Source organism: Lytechinus pictus, chromosome 3 (genome assembly GCF_037042905.1).
Source record: "Lytechinus pictus isolate F3 Inbred chromosome 3, Lp3.0, whole genome shotgun sequence".
In the NCBI taxonomy this organism is placed as follows: Eukaryota; Metazoa; Echinodermata; class Echinoidea; order Temnopleuroida; family Toxopneustidae; genus Lytechinus; species Lytechinus pictus.
The window spans coordinates 51,257,437-51,279,466 of record NC_087247.1 but is presented as its reverse complement, the minus strand read 5'-3'; the positions used below and the strand labels follow the sequence as shown (position 1 = coordinate 51,279,466).

The following is a 22,030-nucleotide window of genomic DNA, read 5'->3' as shown; positions in this document are numbered from 1 at the left end:
GTATGGAAAAACACTCACCTTGATGGCTAATGTCACCCTAAGAAGTGTGTAATCACATGTGTTTGTCGCAGGTACTTCCTGAGGAGTGGTATGAATACACCTATCTCCTGACACAGTATGTCCTGTATCATGTGATCGCAGGAAGTCACATGACCATGAATGACCTTCATAGTCACACAACCTTGGGGATGATGAATGGTCAAGACCTTGGTTTAGCAACCAATCAGGTGAATAGCATTCACATGAATTAGCATTTTCATTGATAGGGTTGAAAATTACAATTATCTGTTTTGTAATTTCATGGTGTCTTATGCAATTATTAACTACTAATAAAAGTATTTTTTGTTTGCTATCCTATAATAGTAGAGACTTCATTTTAAGGGATTTTGTTTATAAATATTGCAAAATTGAAAGGAATTATCATTAGTAATTACTATGTGCTGTATAAATCACAATTCTCTCTATTAAACTTAACAAAACTTATTTTATTGTCAATGTTGAATGTCATTTCAATGAAGCACTTTGTAATATGTGGAATCATTGCTTTATTCACAGAATGACACTATCATACTAGGATCTGATGCGAGATTGATGGTAGCAGATCACAATGCATCTAATGGCATCATTCATATCATTGACAGCATGCTAATACCATCCAGAATTTATGAATGGCCTCAAGAACAGGTAGGCAGTGGCGGGGTTAACTAATCTTATATTCTTGCTTAACTTTAAACATCTTCCTTATCAACAGTATTATGATTGCTGCTCTTGCACAATTGCTATAGGCCTATACATGTATAATTTTAATATCAATCATATAGGTGCATGAAGGTATATGGATATTTTTGCATAAAAGTTAAGTTTGAGTCTTATTCTGATTGGTTTGTATTTAGGCTTTGGTTTTGGATCAAAAGTTGAGTTGTGAATTGTTAATGCAGGAAATTGATTTTGAGCGATTCACTTTGTTTGTAATAGGCACAATTGCATAATAGCTACATGTATACAGCCTTTTTCTTGCCATATTCATCTCTGTGTGTATAACTTGTGTTGTAGTTGCATTATAATCTATAAAAAACTGTTATTCAGTTGAGTGGTAATATACTGAATTCTTCAAGCCCACATTAGAAATTTCATTTTGTTTAATTTTACTTTGTTTGTAATTAATCATTACTTAGTTTTTGTTACTAAATCAGGTTCGATTTTTTTTAAGCATACTATTCCTGATGACATTTTTCAAATTGGTTGACTTCTTGTTCTATTCTTAAGGACATGGCCTTTTCTTCTGATAACCATGGTCGTCGTCCCCATCCAGACGTTGGTGGAGACCTGGAAATCCTTGGCACCAGTCACAACATCTCTACCTTCCTGCAGCTTCTGCAATTGACACCAATGTTCCAAGAATTCTTTTCTGATGGTCCCCCACGTCCTGGTCATGGTGGGAGTCCACCCCGTAGACCACATCCAAGGATAACTGGATCACATGATCCTGGCAGGATGGGTGAGCGTGGTCAGTCAGGTGATATGTCTGGAGAAGGATCAAGTGGAATTGGGGGGTCTGTCAACAGTCGGCAAAGACCAAGAGGTATGCACCAAGACGACCATGGAAGAAGATATCAATCTAAAGGTAATGATAAGATGAGAAAGGGAAGAATGCAGCACGGTAGCACTCTCAGACTAGATGACGTCACATCTGTGCGTCAGAGGCGTGATGAGGCAGCTGGTAGCCATTTCATAGAGGACAGAGAAAGAGGTCAAGGCAAGAGAATCTCCAACGATCATGGTCTTCAACGGAAACGATCTCTTGACCGACCTGAGGGACAAAGAGGACCGCCTAGAAGACACTCACCACATGGTATAAGGCATGGGGGATTTCATAGAGACAGTACAGTCTTTGCTCCCACAGATGAAGCATTCATGAAGCTACCTCCAGGAAAGCTAGATGAATTAATTGATCCTGACAACCGCCTTCTGTTACAGGAATTCATTGCGCATCATGTGATCCCAGATGAGGTATGGTGTTAGAGGTTTATCAATTGCAGGATTTATATTTGCATGGCCGATCACCAGGGGAGCATTTCATGAAGCTTAATAGTGATTTCACTGACTATTTGTTATAAGCTACTGAAATCATTGTATATGATTGGCTGAGAGCAAAATTTTCATTGAAAATCGTTGACTAATTATTGCATGAAATACTTCCTAGTTGCGCATTTATTTCAAGTTACATATAACATATGGTTGCTCAACTGATCTATCCTTTGTCTATCTCTGATTGTGTCTTAAATTTTAGGGCTTTCAATTATTCCTTCACTTCAGAGTATTATAGACTTTCTTTGATTTCTTTACCTTTGTTCATGTTTATAAATATTACTTAACTGTTCTGACATACGTGTATAACTTTATCTTACTGGAGGTGTATTTTCCTTTATCAGCATCAATTAGATTATCAGTGTTTTTGTTCAATCCCCTTTATTGCCATTTTCTTTCTTATTATTTCCTTGAGAGAATATTAATATTTTGTTTTGTGTAAAAAAAACAAACTTTCTCCCTCTTTTATTTTTTGATATTTTAATACATTATTCGGAGTAGTGTTCTTTCTTTCTCTTTTCTCTGCAAAGCGATTCTTCAATGACCTTTGGCCTCGGCTTGACCCCTATACTGTACCAAGTCTGCAAGGGTCTGATCTCAGATTAAGCATCATAGGACAGGTAGGACAACACATACTTGCTATGTAGATGAGCTACTTAGATTTTAGGAACTTTGATAATGAAATGTTTGTCATGTTTGGAGCTGAGTCAGAGACAGAAAAAGATGACATCGCTTTTGTTTGTTAATGTATTATCAAAATTGTGTTGCACTTGACCCATGTTTAGTTAATGTATGCCTGGATAGTGGTCAGTTACAGCCGATGATAAAAACAATTAGTGTCTTGAATGCTCTGCAGAGTGGATATGAGTGCTTTATCAGTTGCATTGTATTTGTCATAATATATTGTTGAATTTCAGAATTGGTCAGATTTGTAAATGTTTATTTAAGTAGTTACGAGTCTTGTATGATAATGAATTTTTTAAATATTGAATCCATATGTCTTGATGAATTCTGTGATTAATTCATCCTATTGAATTTAAAGGAATTCTGAATCACTTGAGATTCTGAACAATTTATGCTTGGATACATATTCTTGAATGTTTATTCAATTATAATTCTAAACATGTCTTGGAATAATGCTTGTTTTTAGTTACTTTGCTTGTTTGCTGTTAATGATGATCACTCTCCGGGGAGTGTTACACTAATACAATGACTCAATGATTTTCACTGACCAATTCTCTTCGCAGTCAACTAGATGAAATGGTTTCTTTAGCTCACAAAATTTTTGACCGACATTTCATGAATGAAATTATCCCTTATTCTACAGGGAAAGCTATTTGTGAATGAGAGGAGCCGGGTGATTGGTGCCGGACTAGAATTTGAGGGCGGTGTTCTCTTTCCAGTGTCAGAGGTCATCTCCTTGCCAAGGATTGATGGTAGATGTGATGTCATCGAAACACAAATCAGAATAGTAAGAATTATTTACTATATTATAGTAAAGGATGAATCGGACATGGTGTAAAGTTGTAATAACCAACTAATTAAAACTTTACTTTTGCCTGATCAAATGATTATTGAAGACAAACTGTATAAAATCCAACTGACTTATCGCTTTGTTGTATTATGATATTAATTTTCTTTATTGAAAAATGCATAGAGAAACATAATGTTTATTATGCCATATATGAGTGGTGTATTATAATTGTTATTATTATTATTGTTGTTATTATCATTATTATTATTATTATTACTTTTATTATCATTGATATTATTATTATTTTCAAAATGTGACCTACCACCCCAAAACCACCAATAAGTAGCCAGGTATGGTTCTCTGTCAATAGCCAAAATAGTAATTTAATCTCTAAAAACCAAAAATTAAAACAAATAGCTTATCTGAAAGAGCAATTCTTCTTCTTCATACTGTGAAAATTTAAAGTTGTGATGTTGAATAAAAGAAAAGATACAAGAGTTTCTTGAACACTACTTTTTCAGATTGCTTGGAAGTTTCACTGAGATTACACAAGATGCACATCTCATGCTTGAGTGAACCCCAAACTTCAAACCTTGTTTTCTCCTTGCTGAATTTCCTCTGCATTCAATCAAGTACTTGTAGTGGTTATTGTAGGTCAATTTTAACTTTAAGTAATCTCATTTGTATTATGTGGCCCCCCGTAGGAGGTTAAAAAAAAGATAACACAAACATAATCCAACATTCCTTCACTTTCTATCAATATGATTAATATGATGTTTGACTGGACCTCACAATTATTATTTTTTCTTTTGATAAATGCATGAAGATTTGAAACAGAAAAGAAAAATTTATTTCTGTCTTATTTGAAACATTATTTTGCATACCTTTTTTTACACATCTTTCTCTTTATCAGGGTCGATGCAAGAAATGTGGTTCACATAATATGTGTTCACCTCTTGCAGAACCAGTGGTAAGTACAAAGAATCATTATTCAAATATGAAATGCTGATGATTACATGAATGATTACATGAATGATATTATGACTATTTGAAAGCTTAAAGGAGAATGAAACCCTTGAAACCAGCTGAATCCATATCAAAGAAAAAAATCAAAGAAACATATTGTTGAAAGTTTGAGGAAGATTGAATGAATAATAAGAAAGTTATGAGCATTTGAATATTGAGATCACTAATGCCATGTAGATCCTCCCATTGGCAATGCGACCAAGATCTGTGATGTCACACAAGTACAACTCCCTCATTACTTTAGTACTTATTTCACTTATATTCTCACTTTTATAGAGTCTATCACAAGGTCAGGTGTTCTTTTTATGAGAGGACAAGTACAGAGGTTTCACACCATTATATCATTGATGAATCGTTTGTCATATGATATTAGAATGAGCAAAAAGAGATGTTTTGGGGTATAATTTCAGTGTCCAAAAGGGGAGAGTTGTTCATCTGTGACATCATAGATCTTGGTCGCATTGCAAATGGGAGGATCTCCATAGCATTAGTGATCTCGACATTCAAATGCTCATAACTCTTCTATTGCTAGTCCTATTTTACTCAAACTTTTGTTGATCTTATTCTTTGATTTTTCTGCTTTCACAAAAGCTAACTTGCTCCAAGAGTTTCATTCTCCTTTAAATTTGCTATTGTTATAAGAAAGGGCTCATATTTTGATTGTAGGCATATAAGGAACTGTTGTGAGACAATGTTTGCAATCAGTTGAAAATTTCAGTCAGAAATATGCAAGGGATAGAACAATGTTGGCAAAGCAAATCAATTTACAGTTGTTGATACAAAAAGTAGACCAGTAAACCAAATGGAAATTTGCAAGACTTATATGAGTGATTTGGGGACCTGAAATTGACTTGCAATCAATTGAAAGTTTCTTGCAACAATTCATTAGAATGACTTTGAATTGAGTTGATGTAAAGTTTTTCAATTTATAATATGGTCTTCATGATGTGATCTAATATGTATTTCAGGGAGCCGAGCAGCCTGGATGCCGCTATCGGGATGGATGGTATTCAAGTGTATCGGGTTGTCGGAGAGAGTGCCAATTTAATGAGGTCACTAGAGCATGTTGTCCAGCTTACTATGGCCCTAGCTGTCAAGGTATCAATGAACAATAGCTTTGTGACAATCCATATATCATTGTGTTTATAGTTCTTTATCTTTAAAAATTTACTTCTAATTATTTCTCTAAAAGTATTGATTAACATTTGCTGTCATTTTGTTCTACAACTATCTCTAGTACCTCCTTCAGTCCTTTCTCTCCCATCTTTTTTATAAACAACTTCTTCAAACTGTCTATTCAAAAATTTATGATTCCTCCCCATTTCCTTTCCCTTCTTGTCTTATATAAGAAATACAAAATACATTATTTGATGGTGAATACACCAACCTTAAAAAAATGTATATGTTTTTTAATCAGAGAGGTGCAATATTTCTCAACATATTGTTTGTATTGTAAAAAAAGATGATCTTGCAATGTAATATGGTTTTACTCCACAAACCATTGCAGGAGTAGAATCCTTGTGGATAACTTGTGCTGATAATTATCTTTCATTTTTTAAATAAATTTTATGTCATCATGTGAAGAATGTCCAGGAGGCTCCACCTACCCCTGTAACAACCATGGTCGGTGCAATGAAGGCTATGATAATGATGGAATGTGCACCTGTAATGAAGGTTTTACAGGAACTGCATGTGAGAGATGCTTACCAGGGTACTATGGTCCATCATGTAAAAGTAAGCATGCTTTAGTGTTCTGTATGTCTCATCTCCATCTTCTTATCTCCTCTTCGGAATTGCTAACTTGTGGAATCATTGTCTGTTGAGAGATGAATGACAAACAGATTTCTTGCCCGATGTATGTAACTCCTATTAAGGATTAAAGCTTCTTTTTTTTAATAGCTTTTGTAAATCCCCCTAATAATGGATATCGCTATGCCAATCCATTACTAGATCATATGAAGTGTATGTCCTAAAACAGGATGTGGAGGATGTAAGATAAAAATGTGTTTTACAGGATAAATTTAGCAATTTTTACATAAAATTGTATTTTTATTGGGTGCCCAATCAAAGTAAAATATCTTTGGGTTTTTCTATTTGATATTAAACCTTTTCCAAAGTATGGAATGAGCTGAAAATTTCAGGATATAATCTTTGTAGCTTCTTGAGATCCAATCCCTAAATTTGTAAGATAAATGCTGAATGAAACCTTTTAAAGGAAAATGATGTATTGCTGAGAGAACGTGCTAGATATGTTTTATTTGATTATTTGAATTTTTACAGAGAATTGGCAATTTAAAAAAAATCAAACTGTAACTGCAATATTTCAAGATTGGAATATTAGATGATACTTGAGTATAAGTCAAATTATTGACCCTCTACCAAAGATAAAGACAGGCTTTTATTGTCAACATTTCATGCAAATTTCAGCTCTTTGCGTTTTTGTCTCGCCTGCATAGCAGAGCGAGACTATAGGCGCCGCTTTTCCGACGGCGTCAACATCAAATCTTAACCTAAGGTTAAGTTTTTGAAATGACAGCATAACTTAGAAAGTATATGGACCTAGTTCTGTTTCAGGTCACATGACCAAGGTCAAAGGTCATTTAGGGTCAATGAACTTAGACCATGTTGGGAAAATTATTTTCAAAATCTTAACCAAAGGTTAAGTTTTTGAAATGACATCATAACTTAGAAAGTATATGGACCTAGTTCATGAAACTTGGGCATAAGGTTAATCAAGTATTAGTGAACATCCTGCTCGAGTTAACCAAGGTCAAAGGTCATTTAGGGTCAATGAACTTTGGTCAAGTTGGGGGTATTTGTTGAATTACTATCATAACTTTGAAAATTTATGGATCTAGTTCATGAAACTTGAACATTAGGTTAATCAAGTACCACTGAATATCCTGTGCTAGTTTCAGGTCACATGACCATGGTCAATGGTCATTTAAGGTCAATGAACTTTGGCCGTGTTGGGTGTATATGTTAAATTACCATCCTAACTCTGAAAGTTTATGGATCTAGTTCATAAAACTTGGACATAAGAGTAATCAAGTATCACTGAACATCCTGTACGAGTTTCAGGTCACATGACCATGGTCAAAGGTAATTAAAGGTCAATGAACTTTGGCCGTGTTGGGGGTATTTGTTGAATTACCATCCTAACTCTGGAGGTTTATGGATCTAGTTCATAAAACTTGAACATTAGGTTAATCAAGTACCACTGAATATCCTGTGCTAGTTTCAGGTCACATGACCATGGTCAATGGTCATTTAAGGTCAATGAACTTTGGCCGTGTTGGGTGTATATGTTAAATTACCATCCTAACTCTGAAAGTTTATGGATCTAGTTCATAAAACTTGGATATAAGAGTAATCAAGCATCACTGAACATCCCCTGTGAGTTTCAGGTCACAAAACCAAGTCAAAGGTCAGTTAAGGTCAATAAACTTAGGCCATGTTGGGGTAATTGTTGAAGTGCCATCATAACTTTGAAAGTTTATGGATAGAGTGAATGAAATGTGGACATGGGTGAAGTTGACAGTCTTAAGTCTCTGTTCAAATGTCATTTATGGTCAATGAACGTGATATTATGTCATTATATGAATGGTGTTTTTGTGAATGATTATTTTATAGTAGTTTTCAAAGTTAGCACTGCTGCTATATTAAATTGCGTAATGCAGGCGAGACTGCCAGAGGCGTTCCACTTGTTTTATGTAGTGTTTGTTGCAAGTTTATGATAACTTGCAAATTAGCTTTATTTTTGTGTTTCATGCACACCTGCAGATGTGTTTTGTTCTCATTTTAGCATAACCTCATATTTTCTATGCAAGGCTCCTTTGCCCTGAAGTGATCATAGTTTTTTTTTTGTATTTTATCTTTCTTGTGTTTGATTTTTGTCTCACCTGCATAGCAGAGTGAGACTATAGGCGCTGCTTTTCCGACGGCGACGTCAACACCAAATCTGAACCGAAGGTTAAGTTTTTGAAATGACAGCATAACTTAGAAAGTATATGGACCTAGTTCATGAAACTTGGACATAAGGTTAATCAAGTATCACTGAACATCCTGCATGAGTTTCATGTCACATGACCAAGGTCAAAGGTCATTTACGGTCAATGAACTTTGGCCGATTTGGGGGTATCTGTTGAATTACCATCATAACTTGGAAAGTTTATGGATCTGATTCATGAAACTTGGACATAATAGTAATCAAGTATCACTGAACATCCTGTTACAAGTTTCAGGTCACATGATGAAGGTCAAAGGTCATTTAGGGTCAATGAACTTTTGCCAAATTGGGGGTATTTGTTGAATTACCATCATAACTTTGAAAGTATATTGGTCTAGTTCATAAAACTTGGACATAAGAGTAATCAAGTACCACTGAACATCCTGTGCACATTTCAGGTCACATGACCAAGGTCAAAGGTCAATGAACTTTGGCCATAATGGGGGTATCTGTTGAATTACCATCATAACTTTGAAAGTTTATGGATCTGACTCATGAAACTTGGACATAAGAGTAATCAAGTATCACTGAACATCCTGTGCGAGTTTTAGGTCACATGTTCAAGGTCAAAGGTCATGTAAGGTCAATGAACTTTGGCCATGTTGGGGGTATTTGTTAAATTACCATCATATCTCTGTAAGTGTATTGGTCTAGTTCATAAAACGTGGACATAAGAGTAACCAAGTATCACTGAACATCTTGTGCGAGTTATAGTAGTTTTCAAAGTCAGCACTGCTGCTATATTGAATCGCATGATGCAGGTGAGACCGCCAGAGGCATTCCACTTGTTTGTTTTAAGCATGTAAAGTTCTCTTCATGTGGCATCTACAGGGATGTCACTGGGTCTCCTCCAAAGAGCTTGAAATATTTGGGGGGGTCTGAAAGTTATTTGATTAACAAACTCATGTGCAAAGTGAAAAATCCCACCCGGCTTGGGTGCAAGGAATCTACATACCTTGTACCTTGTTCCATTCCCTGAAGTCCTCCACCAGGAAGGGTAACTCAGGGCTGACGAGAGTGGGAGTATTATTACTCTGTTTTGTTTTGTTGCTGGTTTCGCATGTTTTGTTTTAATTTAAGTATGTCAGTGCTTGTGGAGGATACCGTATCGGCTGTGAGACTATTCCAGTGGGAGATTGCTTCAGGGAAGAAGGAATTAGCCAGTTGGGTAGTTGTGATGAACTTTGAAGTGATGCCGTACAATTCATCATGGGATCTTCTTAATCTTGTTATTTTTCTTGTGGCATATTTATTTAAGTCAATTTGAGTTTCTCCATGGATGATATCTTATATAAGTTGATGATGCGGTGATTTCGCCTCCTTTCTTCGAGAGACATCCAGCCAAGTGTTGTCATTATGTTTGTAACGCTGGATCCCCGTGTGTAGTTCCCTGTGACGAACCGGGCGGCTCGTCTCTGAACCATTTCCAGCAATTTGGTGTTCTTGACTCTGCCTGGGTGCCATGCTATTGAAGCATATTCCAGGTGGGGTCTAACAAGTGTGTGGTATAGACGTTCCTTCACTGTTTTAGAGCAGTGATAGAAGTTCCTTCTGATGAAGTTTAAAGCCCTCGTACCTTTGGCGGTTGCCTGTTGTGACTGCTTATCCCATTTTAGGTTGTTTTCTATATGTATTCCTAGGTATTGATGGCTATTTACTTCCTGAAGTTGTTGACCAAGGAGTGAGTAATTGGTATGTCCTGGTACTCGCTTTCTGGAGATCCTCATCACAGTGCATTTGGATGCGTTGAATTTCATCCCCCATGTGTTTCCCCATGTGACCAAATTATCCAAGTCTTTTTGTAGTGATTCTTCATCGGAGGGGTTGGATATTGCTCGGTAGAGTATGCAGTCATCTGCGAACAATCTTGCCGTGCTGTGAACTGCTTCCGAGAGGTCGTTTATGTACAAAATGAAGAGGTGGGGCCCGAGGACTGTTCCCTGCGGAATACCGCTTAGGACTGGTAACCAGTTTGATGTTTTACCATTCACTGCTGTTTTTTTATATCTCTGGGTCAGGAAGGATCTTATCCACTCAAGGGTCTTGCTATGGATGCCATACAGGTGAAGTTTCTGCAACAATTTCTTGTGGGGGACGACATCCAATGCTTTGCTGAAGTCGAGTATTGTGATGTCACATGTCTCCTTGTTGTTGTGATGAGAAGCAAGATCATGGATTGTGGCAACTAATTGTGTGTCACATGATCTACCCCGTCTGAAATAATGCTGGTAGTCAGAAAGGATTGAGTTTGTAGTAAGGTGTGTCATTAGATGGCTGTCTACTATATGTTCCATAAGTTTGCAGCATACACTGGTCAAGGATATAGGGCGATAATTAGCTGGTTCATTTTTAGGACCCTTCTTGTAGATAGTAGCGATGTTCACTTTACCCAATCCTCGGGAAGGATCCCTTGGTCATATGACTGTTTAAATATGAATTGCAGGACTGGGGCTTTTTCTTCAGCTGTAAGTTTAAGAACACGGTTTAGTATGCTATCTGGTCCTGCGGCCTTTGAGACATCTAACTTGTTCAATAGCTTGAGGATGCCACTAACCGTGATGTTGATATCTGGCATATCAGGGATGTTTCTTGTTGGAAGGTTGGGGGTTTGGGTTTCGTCCCTAGAGAAGATGCTCTGGAACTGTTCGGCCAGTGCATCTGCTTTCCCTTGGTCATCAGTGATGATTTTGTTTCCCTTCTTAAGGCTCTGGATCCCTACGTTGTCCTTGCGCCAGGTTATAATATATTTCCAGAACTGTTTATTACCGGCTTCTGAAAGAGTAGCTATGAATGTCCGTTGGGCTTTTCTAAGTTCTTTATTGACTACTCTCTTTATTTGTTTGTATTTGTCCCATCTATCTTGTCCTCCGAGTTGCTTCGCCTTTGAATAGTACCTCTCCTTGCGGCAAAGTTTCTGGAGTTTGGGGGTTAGCCAGGGTACTCTAGGTTTTCCTGACACTGTTTTTGACGGTACGTGTTGGTTGACAAGGTCGTGCATTTTGTCTCTAAAGTTGCACCAATTCTCTTCAACTGATTTACTACTAGGATTTGAGTCCAAAAAGTTTACGCAAAAATTTCCTGCATCTGTTTTGAATTTGTTTTCATCAATTTTTTTTTTCCTTCTTTTTCCACTGTTGCTATCTGAGCCCATTTTCTAAATGATGTTCCCTAAAATTCAACCCAGGTCTACGGGTAGTTTTTTGTCTCGCCTGCGTAGCGGAGCGAGACATACATGTAGGTATCACTATTTCCGGCGTCGTCGTCGTCAACAATTGTGTTGTACACCCAATAACTTTCTATAGCTTCGAGGTGGGATCACCAAATTCATACCAGAGGTCCATCTCCTGAAGGTACAGGTCAAGTTCGAATATTAGTCGAATGTGAATAAGGTCAAAGGTCAATGAACTTTCCATGACTGGCACTGTGCTGTGTTGTACACACAATAACTTTCTAAAGCTTCGAGTTTGGATCGCCAAATTCATACCAGAGGTCCATCTCCTGAAGGCACAGGTCAAGTTCGAATATTAGTCGAATGTGAATAAGGTCAAAGGTCAATGAACTTTCCATGACTGGCGCTGTGCTGTGTTGTACACACAATAACTTTTTATAGCTTCGAGGTGAGATCGCCATATTCATAACAGAGGTCCATCTCTTGAAGGTGCAGGTCAAATTCAAATGTGAGCCGAATTTGAATAAGGTCAAAGGTCAATGAACTTTCCATGACTGGCACTGTGCTGTGCTGTACACACAATAACTTTCTATATCTTCGAGTTAGGATTGCCAATTCATACAAGAGGTCCATCTTTTGAAGGTGCAGGTCAAGTTCGAATGTGAGTTGAATTTGATTAAGGTCAAATGTCAATGAACTTTCCATGACTGGCACTGTGCTGTGTTGTACACATAATAACTTTTTATATCTTCGAGGTAGGATTGCCAAATTCATACAAGAGGTCCATCTCTTGAAGGTGCAGGTCAAGTTCAAATGTGAGTTGAATTTGATTAAGGTCAAAGGTCAATGAACTTTCCATGACTGGCACTGTGCTATTTTATACACACAATAACTTTCTATAGCTTCGAGGTGGGATCGCCAAACTTGTAACAGAGGTCCATCTCTTGAAGGTGCAGGTCAGGTTCGAATGTGAGTTGAATTTGATTAAGGTCAAAGGTCAATGAACTTTCACACTGCTTTGTTCCTCTAGTGACATGAACTTTATAATTTTATACTTTTTAACACTAACATTTTACTTCAGAACTCAGTACTCTCTATACCTGAGCCAGATTTTGTATTTTACTTGTTTATTCTTTAAAAACTGTTGTTATTTATTTAATGAGCTATAGCTCTTGGCACCATTTATAATATTCACACAAATTTGCCAATGGTACAATAGAAAAGCTGTCAAAGTTTCTGAAATGTTACCCTTCAGATTTGACATGCAGTCTCTTCATGACTGCAATATGCAGGCGAGACAACGCTTGGCGTTTGCCTTGTTATAATAAACTATTGATTTAAACATATTTCAAGAAATTAATACATATGAAGAGTTATTTTAAAAACAACAAACAAACAAAAATTCAGCATTCACTGTTCCCACTCTAACCCTAACCCTATAGTTCATTGCGTTCTGTACATACCCATGGCAGGAATCCAAATATTAGGCATGTAATCCAAATCAATCCATAAAAAAGTCTGACATCCCTTGGGATAACCCCCTAAGAGCTTAAGATTGTCTTCAATTCAAATACTCTGGAAAAAAATCAAAAAGTAAAGGTTTCCCTCAATACAAACATTGTCACAGAAATGATTGTATTACCTAATATCATTTTCGTATTGTCTTCTTACTCTGTGCATGATCTGTTGCTGACATATGGGAGCTCTGAAACTAGAATTTTATTGAGCTGTCTAAATCTTTATCCTTTGTATTCTATTGAACCCGTACATGATCAGTTTGGTTCAAGTAACCATGAAAAATTATTACCCTATTACCGTGTAGTTTTAACAAGAATAAATTTACTGTGATGTATAGTGATTGATAGGGTTTAAGGAGAAACTTGTCTTGTTAAACATTGTATTTGACGGGTTTTGTTGCAGAGTGCAGATGCTCACGTTCGTCCATATGTTACGGCCAGTCTGGTGAGTGCTTCTGTGCTGCAGATCAAGATGGTCGGTATTGTGAGAATATCCCGACTGTCATACCATCATGTGATCCTCCATGTCATCAGAATGCTGTATGTCGCTATGGCAACAGGTGCCAGTGTTCTCCGCAGTACCATGGAGATGGCTACACATGCAATAGTAAGGCCTTTTGAATATTTTTATTAGTAATGTTTTGTAAGGGTTTTGTGTTTGATGTACTTTTTATTTTGTAGAGTTGGAGGTTCCTCATCATTGATCATGTAACTTTGTCTCAAATGTTATATCAATGACTGTACACCAAATGAAATGCTCTTTTTGTGACACACTAATGGAAGAGGTCAACCTCTATCATTATTCAGTTTTAGTTGTGATATTCCTCATTCATTCATAATACCGGGACCCAAAATTAATACATGTAGAACCTATGTGTTCTTAATGATAAGGTTAGAGAGTCGAAAGGGGCCTAATGATAAGGTTGAATGATATATAATCAAATCCCAGAATTTCACAACATTGACTGATGACTAGATCACATTGAAAAATAAACCAACTAGTATTTTTTTTAATCAAATTGATCTGTTCTCAAGGTTTGCTGTGAATTGGAAAAGTTGAAAACACTTTTGATTCCATATCTTGATTTCATACAAAAGAAGGTTATTTTTACTGAAGATTAAAACTTGTTTTGTGATTTACCTTAACAAGTATCAAAACATGATTTTGTAAAAAGGTATTTAGATTATGTAATATTTTATCATTTTACTCATTTCTTGTGCAGCTGTCAACAAATGTTTCATGGAAAATGGTGGCTGTAGTATCCATGCCAGCTGTACCCACAATGCATTTGCCATTAATGTCAATTGCACATGCCATGATAGTTTCTATGGTGATGGTATAGTCTGTCTCCCAGTCAACCTGTGTGAGAAGAATAATGGAGGTTGTCATCCTAATGCAATGTGCAGGTTTAGAGGACCAGTAAGTGTATATCATGATAAGAAAAGTAGTTAACATTGTGTTTTTAACAATATTTGATTTACATTTCAAAAAGATTTTTGAGCACTTTGCTTGGTTTTGACTTTGGCTACTGTCGATTAGTCCTTTGTGTTACCATGATGGCCACCACGATTCGTTACAAAACCTTAAGGCCCGAATTCACAAAGGTGGTTTTGAAAACCCACGGTTGAGTCCCTGGTTTATGCAGATTTCCTGTATAAATTACGCTTAATTTAGCATGTATCAGGCGTGTTTATAAAAAATTCCATGCTGATGCGCGCTTTGGTCACAGTGCGCTAAATTGACGCCTGTTGTTGTGGTTATCCACGCTATTTTATTCATCAGTCCACTGTTTTCAAACAGTGGACTGATGAATAAAATAGCGTATCTAACCATGGTAACAGGCATCAATTTAGCACACTGTGACCAAAGCGCGCATCAGCATTGGAATTTTTTATATACGCGCTAAATTAAGCGTAATTTATACAGGAAATCTGCATGAACCATGGACTCAACCGTGGGTTTTCAAAACCACCTTTGTGAATTTGGGCCTAACGTGTTTCAATTTTAGAAAATAAGAAAACATGCCTGCGATAGCACTACATGCAATGGGATAGTATTTTTATCTCGTCCATAATTTCAAAATGCTTTTATTTATTTTATCTGAAATCAATTCCATTTGCATTATATTACAGCACTAATTAGAAATTTCAGAATTCTACACAGAATTTGGAAACTCACCCAAATCTTGAAATTTTGTTGTGTACATTATGTATGTTAATTTTGGCAAAAGTTGCTCAATAGACAACTTCTCCTACATTTTACTTTTTGTGTACCACATTTATTTAATTTTCAGATATATTTGGGATTAAGGATATTCAAGATACATCTTTCTTTAATCTTCAGTGTAGTGGAAGGGGGGGGGTAATTACAACATATTGCTCCTAAACTAATTGTGGAAGAACAGTCATGTAATTCAAACAAGATAGAAACATCCTAGCCCTGCATGTTCATAAAACTTGTTCACAAGGCGAGCTTCTGTTATAAGCTACTGTCAACCTGGGTAAATCTGAACACAACTATGTAAAAAGATATAGGGGAAGGCGGGGTAAGTTGAGCATAGGGGCAAGTTGAGCCACCACCCCCAGGCCAATAATGAATGAGTCAGACATTATGGTGGTGTCATGTATTGATGACCCATTACATAACCCTTAACCCCACCACATTGTTTTCAACTTAGAAACAAAAAGTACTTTTTTAGAGGGAAAAATACAAATTTCAGCCAAAAAAGTAAAAAAGGGTGTGAAATAGATAAGTGTTTTTTACACACACACACGTCTTTACATATAATAAAAACATAAGAACAACATTGTCAGTCCAGGTACGGACCTTCATTCTTGTCACAGTCTTTTATATGATGGATGCATAAGAAATGTGTGGATGCGAAATTATCGCATTAAGTTCGGACTGGGGTAAGTTGAGCCAGCCAACATGGGGCAAGTTGAGCCATGGTAATTCTTATAGTAATGTAAATAAAAAAGACAATCAAACCTTAAAAAGCCATCGATATGCAAGCAGAAAAACGCCAATTCACATGACAGTTCTTTTACTTTTAGGGAATGTTAGTATTTATAGAGAATTAGCAAGTGAAAAGACTTTAAATAAAACATTGACATGCTGGTTCTTCCCGCATTCATTTTGTACATAATTTTTGTGGCTCAACTTACCCTAGAAGGTGGCACAACTTACCCCACAGATAGGGCAAGTTGTGCCACTTGACATCGTTTTTTTCAAAGGTCACAATGACTTTCAGTGTGGGGGTAGAAAGTTGTATATAGGTGAAAAAGATTTCCCAAGAATCATATTTAATGGCGAGGTACTTATTTCTACAATATTATTAGTCATATCAATTCTATCATGCAAAATGCAAAAAGTGTCACAACTTACCCCGCCTTCCCCTACCCTTAATCATCCTCTCAGTGATATTCTTGGGTGATATTATGAGGCAATGCTGAGTTATAGTAAGGAGGTGAATATAATTGTGTGAAAGGGAGATACACAAATACATTCATATATTTCTCCAAAGTTGTGTCCTGCAAAGTTGTGTCCAACATCACACATTATGACGGTACTGAAATCTGGTAATTGATTGGTTTCAAGCAGTTGTTAAAGTTCTATGAATCAGGGCCCATATCTGTTCAAATTTTTCCCTCAGAATTTGAGAAGCTGTATATGTAGGCCACCATACTGGGGTGATGGATTAGAATGTCATCCTCCCGTTACATCCTGTCTAACAAACAATGGTGGATGCTCACATAATGCTCATTGTCAACAAGGACAAGATGGAGGTATGTAATATCCCTTTAAATCCAGGAGGAGCTTGATTGTAATGATAATGTACATCTCTATTTATATACAGCTTATAATGATGCTTTCTTGAGCATAGACTTTAATTTTAGCCATCAGATTTAGGTTTGCTAGCAGAAGTGTAGGCATATCATCCACTCCTTGGGGAGTAGTGTGGTTGTACATATATATTTTAATTTTAAACATAAGATTCAGACTTGCCAGCATGTATGTTATCCACACCCTGGGGAATATTATGGTGGTGTTTATTTCTTGACTATGTAAATGTTTGTATGAATTCCTAGCTGTGGTGTGAACATCTTGAAATAGTGAGAACTGTGCTAGTAGGTGTAAATAAGAACACCAGCTGATAGATGCCAGCTGAGAAAAATTCCAAGATATATTTGTATTGTATTAACATTTTTAAATGGTTAAATTCCAGTAGTCAGAATGTACTTAGCATTTGTGTTGCTAGACTTGATATGCTTAATATTTGTCCAAAGTAGTAAGAGTTATGCAATTTGCAAATGTCATGTAGACAAAAAGCTGAATGTTTGTCCAATTTAGCAACATTTTTTTTCTTCACAATTTGCACTCTCATTATTGCAATGTAATCATTCCCAACATCTGAATGAAATCCTTTGTTTCCAGGCTCCTCTGAATGCTATATATATTTGATATCATTTATTATGAAAATACTCTATTTAGCCTTTCTTGAATGAAAATGACTTCTACATTTTCATCAAGCCTTTGTAAAGAAATAATGCTTACATAAATCTTATCTACTTTTTAAATCTACTCAACATTGGCACATTTCAAGATGCTTACCATTCCTGCAATATTTTTCCAGTATTGCCAGACTCCACAACAACAGCAAACTACATTTCATTTTTAGGGGCACATTTTTTTTTGATACTCATATTTATTACAGAAAAGACAAAGGCACTGTTTTTTATGGTCACCGATTCCTTAAAATGCCTCAATGCTGTTACTCATAGATATGTCCTGATGTGCCCATGAGATTATAATTACTTACTATTATTTTTTTCTCCCTGTTTTTTTTCTTCATAAATACACCCTAGGTCCTATTGAATGCACTTGTTATTCTGGGTATGTCGGTGATGGCCTCGTCTGCAATGGAAACCTTTATGACACCTTAGCAAGCCAACCAGATTTCCAATACTTCTTTAAGGTAGTAATTTCTGATTTGATTGTCAAGTTTATTTCAGTAATTGGCATCAATTGGTTTGCTTGTGATTTTATGATTTTGTTTGATGATGGTAGGCATGGGGGAGTGTTATATTCACCTGATAATGTATAATGAATGTGCCAAGTCCCCTTCCCCCCCACTACCACCACAATCAGGTATGATTTGGAAATCTGCCTCTGTGCATGTATAGGTTTCGGATTATTTTTCGCAAAAGTGCCCCAAAATATCACCCCTGTTAGAACCCAATGAGAGTTTAGAGTACCTCAATCACCAGTTAGGCACATGCCCATCATTTTCTTTAATATCCTGTTGCGGATTTAAGTACACCCAGAGTAATGATTTTTTATCGGTCCTTTTAACTATTAGAAAGAGATGCCAGAGATGATAGCTTGCAATTTTACTGGTTGATTTTTTTTCTTTTCAATTAATAAACCTATGATATATAGCATGCATATTAAGACTGGTCGAAAGGGAGGAGAAATGTGGTCTAAGTTGCAGGTGTTTTTTTATGGACAGGTTACCTTAATCAGTGTTTTAATGAAATACCAAAACGGAGGCAAATATAAAAATATAATTTCTATAGATAGATGGTCTTGATCTGGACCGGTGTTTGTTGACCATTGTGACTTAATGGTTTATTCATTTATCAAGATATGTTGGGAGGTTCAATCTTATTTTACAACATCTGATGATGTGTAATTTTTAGTTGTTATTGTAAACAGAAAAATATTAGTAAACGAAACTCACATTTTATCATCACCACATCTTGAAATTATTTTCAACATTATATCACTTTGTATAGCAGCTCGTGACTGCTGTTTCCTGTGAACTATTTGAATATTTGTATTTTAGATGGTGATGCAGTTGGCAAATAAATCTCGAGCTGGGGAACGTTTAGTGAAAGACTTACTGAAATCGAATGACCCACTTACGATCTTTGTTCCTCTTGATCCAGCGTCATCAGGGTTGGTAAGTATTCTGACTATGAAGTAGGAAACATGAATAAAAGGTTTATTCAATGTTTACTATATTTTAAAAGTGAATGTAGTTGTTTTGGGAGTTCATAAGAAGCCTATGTGTAACATATACACATGTAAGTCTCTTGTGAAGTGTTAAAGATTGTGTAAAACATTTAAAGCGTTTGTTGTATACTTTTTCTTTCATGATGATAACCCTTGCAAAAAGCCAATTAGAATCAAAATTGTCTTTAAGGTTACCATTGATAGGTTAAATTATCATCTCTTGGTTTTACACCATTATTAATGTCTTGAGAAATGTTCCCAATTAGGTTAGTAGATGGGTATATGAAGAAGAAACCTCATTCTGTTATAATCCAGTGTTTTTTACCACTGCAATTCTTGAGATATAAGTTACCATAAACATTGAGTCCATGCCATTTTTTATTCTTTGGAAAGCATACAGTCCATAAATCTAGTGACAATACAATTGGTTCCTTCCTTCTTAAATGCATGTTGGTTAGTTGCACTGGCTATTAAAGTGATGCAGTATAAGTGATAGGTTTTATCAGTATTATGTTTCAGTGTAACCTTATCCAGAATTCAAATTTGTTGGTCTGTATTGTCAGATTTCCTTCAAATATACTCTCATAAGAGCAAAGGAAACCAAAGTTCATGAGATATGCAATTGTTAGGGGACAGGTACACTCCAACGCAGATTTAACATTACAATAGGGACTCAACTCAATGATTATTGCAGTTGATGAGTCTTGATGAAATTGACTCAGCTTTCAGCTACATACTGCAATCACCAATACAAGAAAGTAAAGTTTTGATCTGTCTTTCATCAGACGTTCTATCCATCTCAAATCCTGCTCCATGTGGTTCATGGTCGATGGAGTAAAGAGGATCTCCTTGATGAAGGGGAGGATGATGAGGACCTGGAGACTTGGTCTGGAGACGAACTCGATGTTGACGTCCATTATGACAAACACCATCAGGTTTGTAGTATGAAATGAAATAAGTGTTTTTGCCACATGTATGGAGCTGCCCTGCATTTTCATATATTTTGGAGTAATGGGAAAGGGGAGGGTCATGGGTAAAGCATTGAGTAGGTGTTGAAAGCAGTTATGGAAATTGATAATATTCATTGATAGAAATAAAACTCATGAATACTCAAGATTACTAATCTGTTGACAATAAAACTACACTTTTTACTATTTTTTATATACCATGTTTATTGGCAGCTTTTATCTTTTGTGAAGTTTATACCTTTATACATTTTTGATGTAATGAAATTATATGTACTTTAGTTAATCCATTTGTTGGCTTTATATTTTTTCCTACAATATGAATTTAATATATATATAAAAAAGGATTGAGTGATAATGCATCCCCATAATTGCCCTTCTTATTTGATTGATGTTTGCAGGCTATTGTTACTATTGAGGATGTTCCAATTGTGAAGTATGGGATGGAAGCAACTAACGGTATAATCCATATGATTGAGGCTCCATTACCAATATGGAGTGTGATGGATTATATTGATGATGAACAGGTTGATCATCAAATGGTATGTCCAGTGTATAAAATAGTGGTTTTATATCGATTCCCCCTCAAATTGGCTAAAATAGCGTATTTATGCTGAGCTACTGAGAGATGACAAGGAGCTGTGCTATCTTGACATTTCCTTCATAAGGCCTAGTAATCTCTTTGTGTTCTTCCGAGCCTTTCTCTTTGTATGCATCACAAAGCAAAAATTATCTTTTTTTGATATCTTATTTTATATGTTCTTAAACTATATCTAGCATTTAAGGTCGAAAACAATTACCTTCTTAGAAATTCAATTATATGTTTTATTTAGTACAAATTATCTGACAATGTGGTTGTTTATTATGTTTGTATACTTATTCATGTCATTTGTATTTACAAACTTCGCAATTATTTTCTGGTTCATTTTCATTTTCTGAATACTATTCAAACCATAGCATAACCATTAACATAATTGTATTGATGTTTATATGTAGATTGATGTATATATCCTATCTTCATTTTTCCTTTCATGTATAGAATGAGTCTGAAATGAGAATGGGTTGGAATTCTTCCAGTCGTATCTTTGCTGCAGTAGCCGTCCCTCTAGGGCTACTTGCCTTCATCACAGTGGCTGTCCTCTACTGGATCAGAGGTATGAAGATACGGGAGCTGTCCCAGAGTAACCAGGTTGTAGCCCAAACCACACCATGCAGTGTTCAGGTAATTGGTAAATTCACTTACATTGGGCCATGGTCTAACTCTGCGCTAAAATCATGGAAAGCCCCCCCAAGAAAAGAAAATCATAATTTGTTTTACTTTTTGTGATTCATGTGTTTACTATGCTCTTTCATCATGCTTTTAATGGTGAAGAAAATTATTCTAGTTAAAAGAAAAATAATTTTGAAATTATTTGAGTGTCAAATGGGGTGATAAATTGAACCTTTACTGAACATGGATATTTATATAAAAGAAATTGGTATTCCATGAATCAATTGGTATCTAAGCTGAAGTTTGTTTATTATACAGAATGCATGAAACAAGTTGTAACCATGTTGTCCTATTCCTTGCTAATTTGGTGTACATGGTAGAATGTCACTGCATTTGTACATTATGCAGTGCGTATAAAAAAAGTTTACACTTTGAAATAATCATGTAAAATTATATATTTGTAATATCCTGAAGCTTCTTCCGATTGTACGCATTGTTATAGGCCTCTTTGAGAGAATGACGATATGACTGTCCGCAAATCTTTCAGTTTGAGTGA

General features: G+C 36.0%; 1 protein-coding gene across 1 annotated transcript in view; it reads left to right on the top strand.

Annotated features, from left to right (window-relative positions):
- Positions 1-22,030, top strand: part of LOC129257059 (stabilin-2-like) — a 79,991-nt gene that overhangs the window by 54,581 nt on the left and 3,380 nt on the right. Inside the window, exons 31-46 of the mRNA XM_064097332.1 lie at positions 72-227; positions 556-684; positions 1,267-2,010; positions 2,619-2,708; positions 3,416-3,559; positions 4,476-4,532; positions 5,557-5,686; positions 6,173-6,322; positions 13,687-13,890; positions 14,507-14,703; positions 16,937-17,069; positions 18,150-18,259; positions 19,130-19,246; positions 20,085-20,234; positions 20,666-20,806; positions 21,304-21,486. Of these exons, the coding sequence (XP_063953402.1) occupies positions 72-227; positions 556-684; positions 1,267-2,010; positions 2,619-2,708; positions 3,416-3,559; positions 4,476-4,532; positions 5,557-5,686; positions 6,173-6,322; positions 13,687-13,890; positions 14,507-14,703; positions 16,937-17,069; positions 18,150-18,259; positions 19,130-19,246; positions 20,085-20,234; positions 20,666-20,806; positions 21,304-21,486 (2,835 nt within the window). The remainder of the gene's footprint in view (positions 1-71; positions 228-555; positions 685-1,266; positions 2,011-2,618; positions 2,709-3,415; positions 3,560-4,475; positions 4,533-5,556; positions 5,687-6,172; positions 6,323-13,686; positions 13,891-14,506; positions 14,704-16,936; positions 17,070-18,149; positions 18,260-19,129; positions 19,247-20,084; positions 20,235-20,665; positions 20,807-21,303; positions 21,487-22,030) is intronic.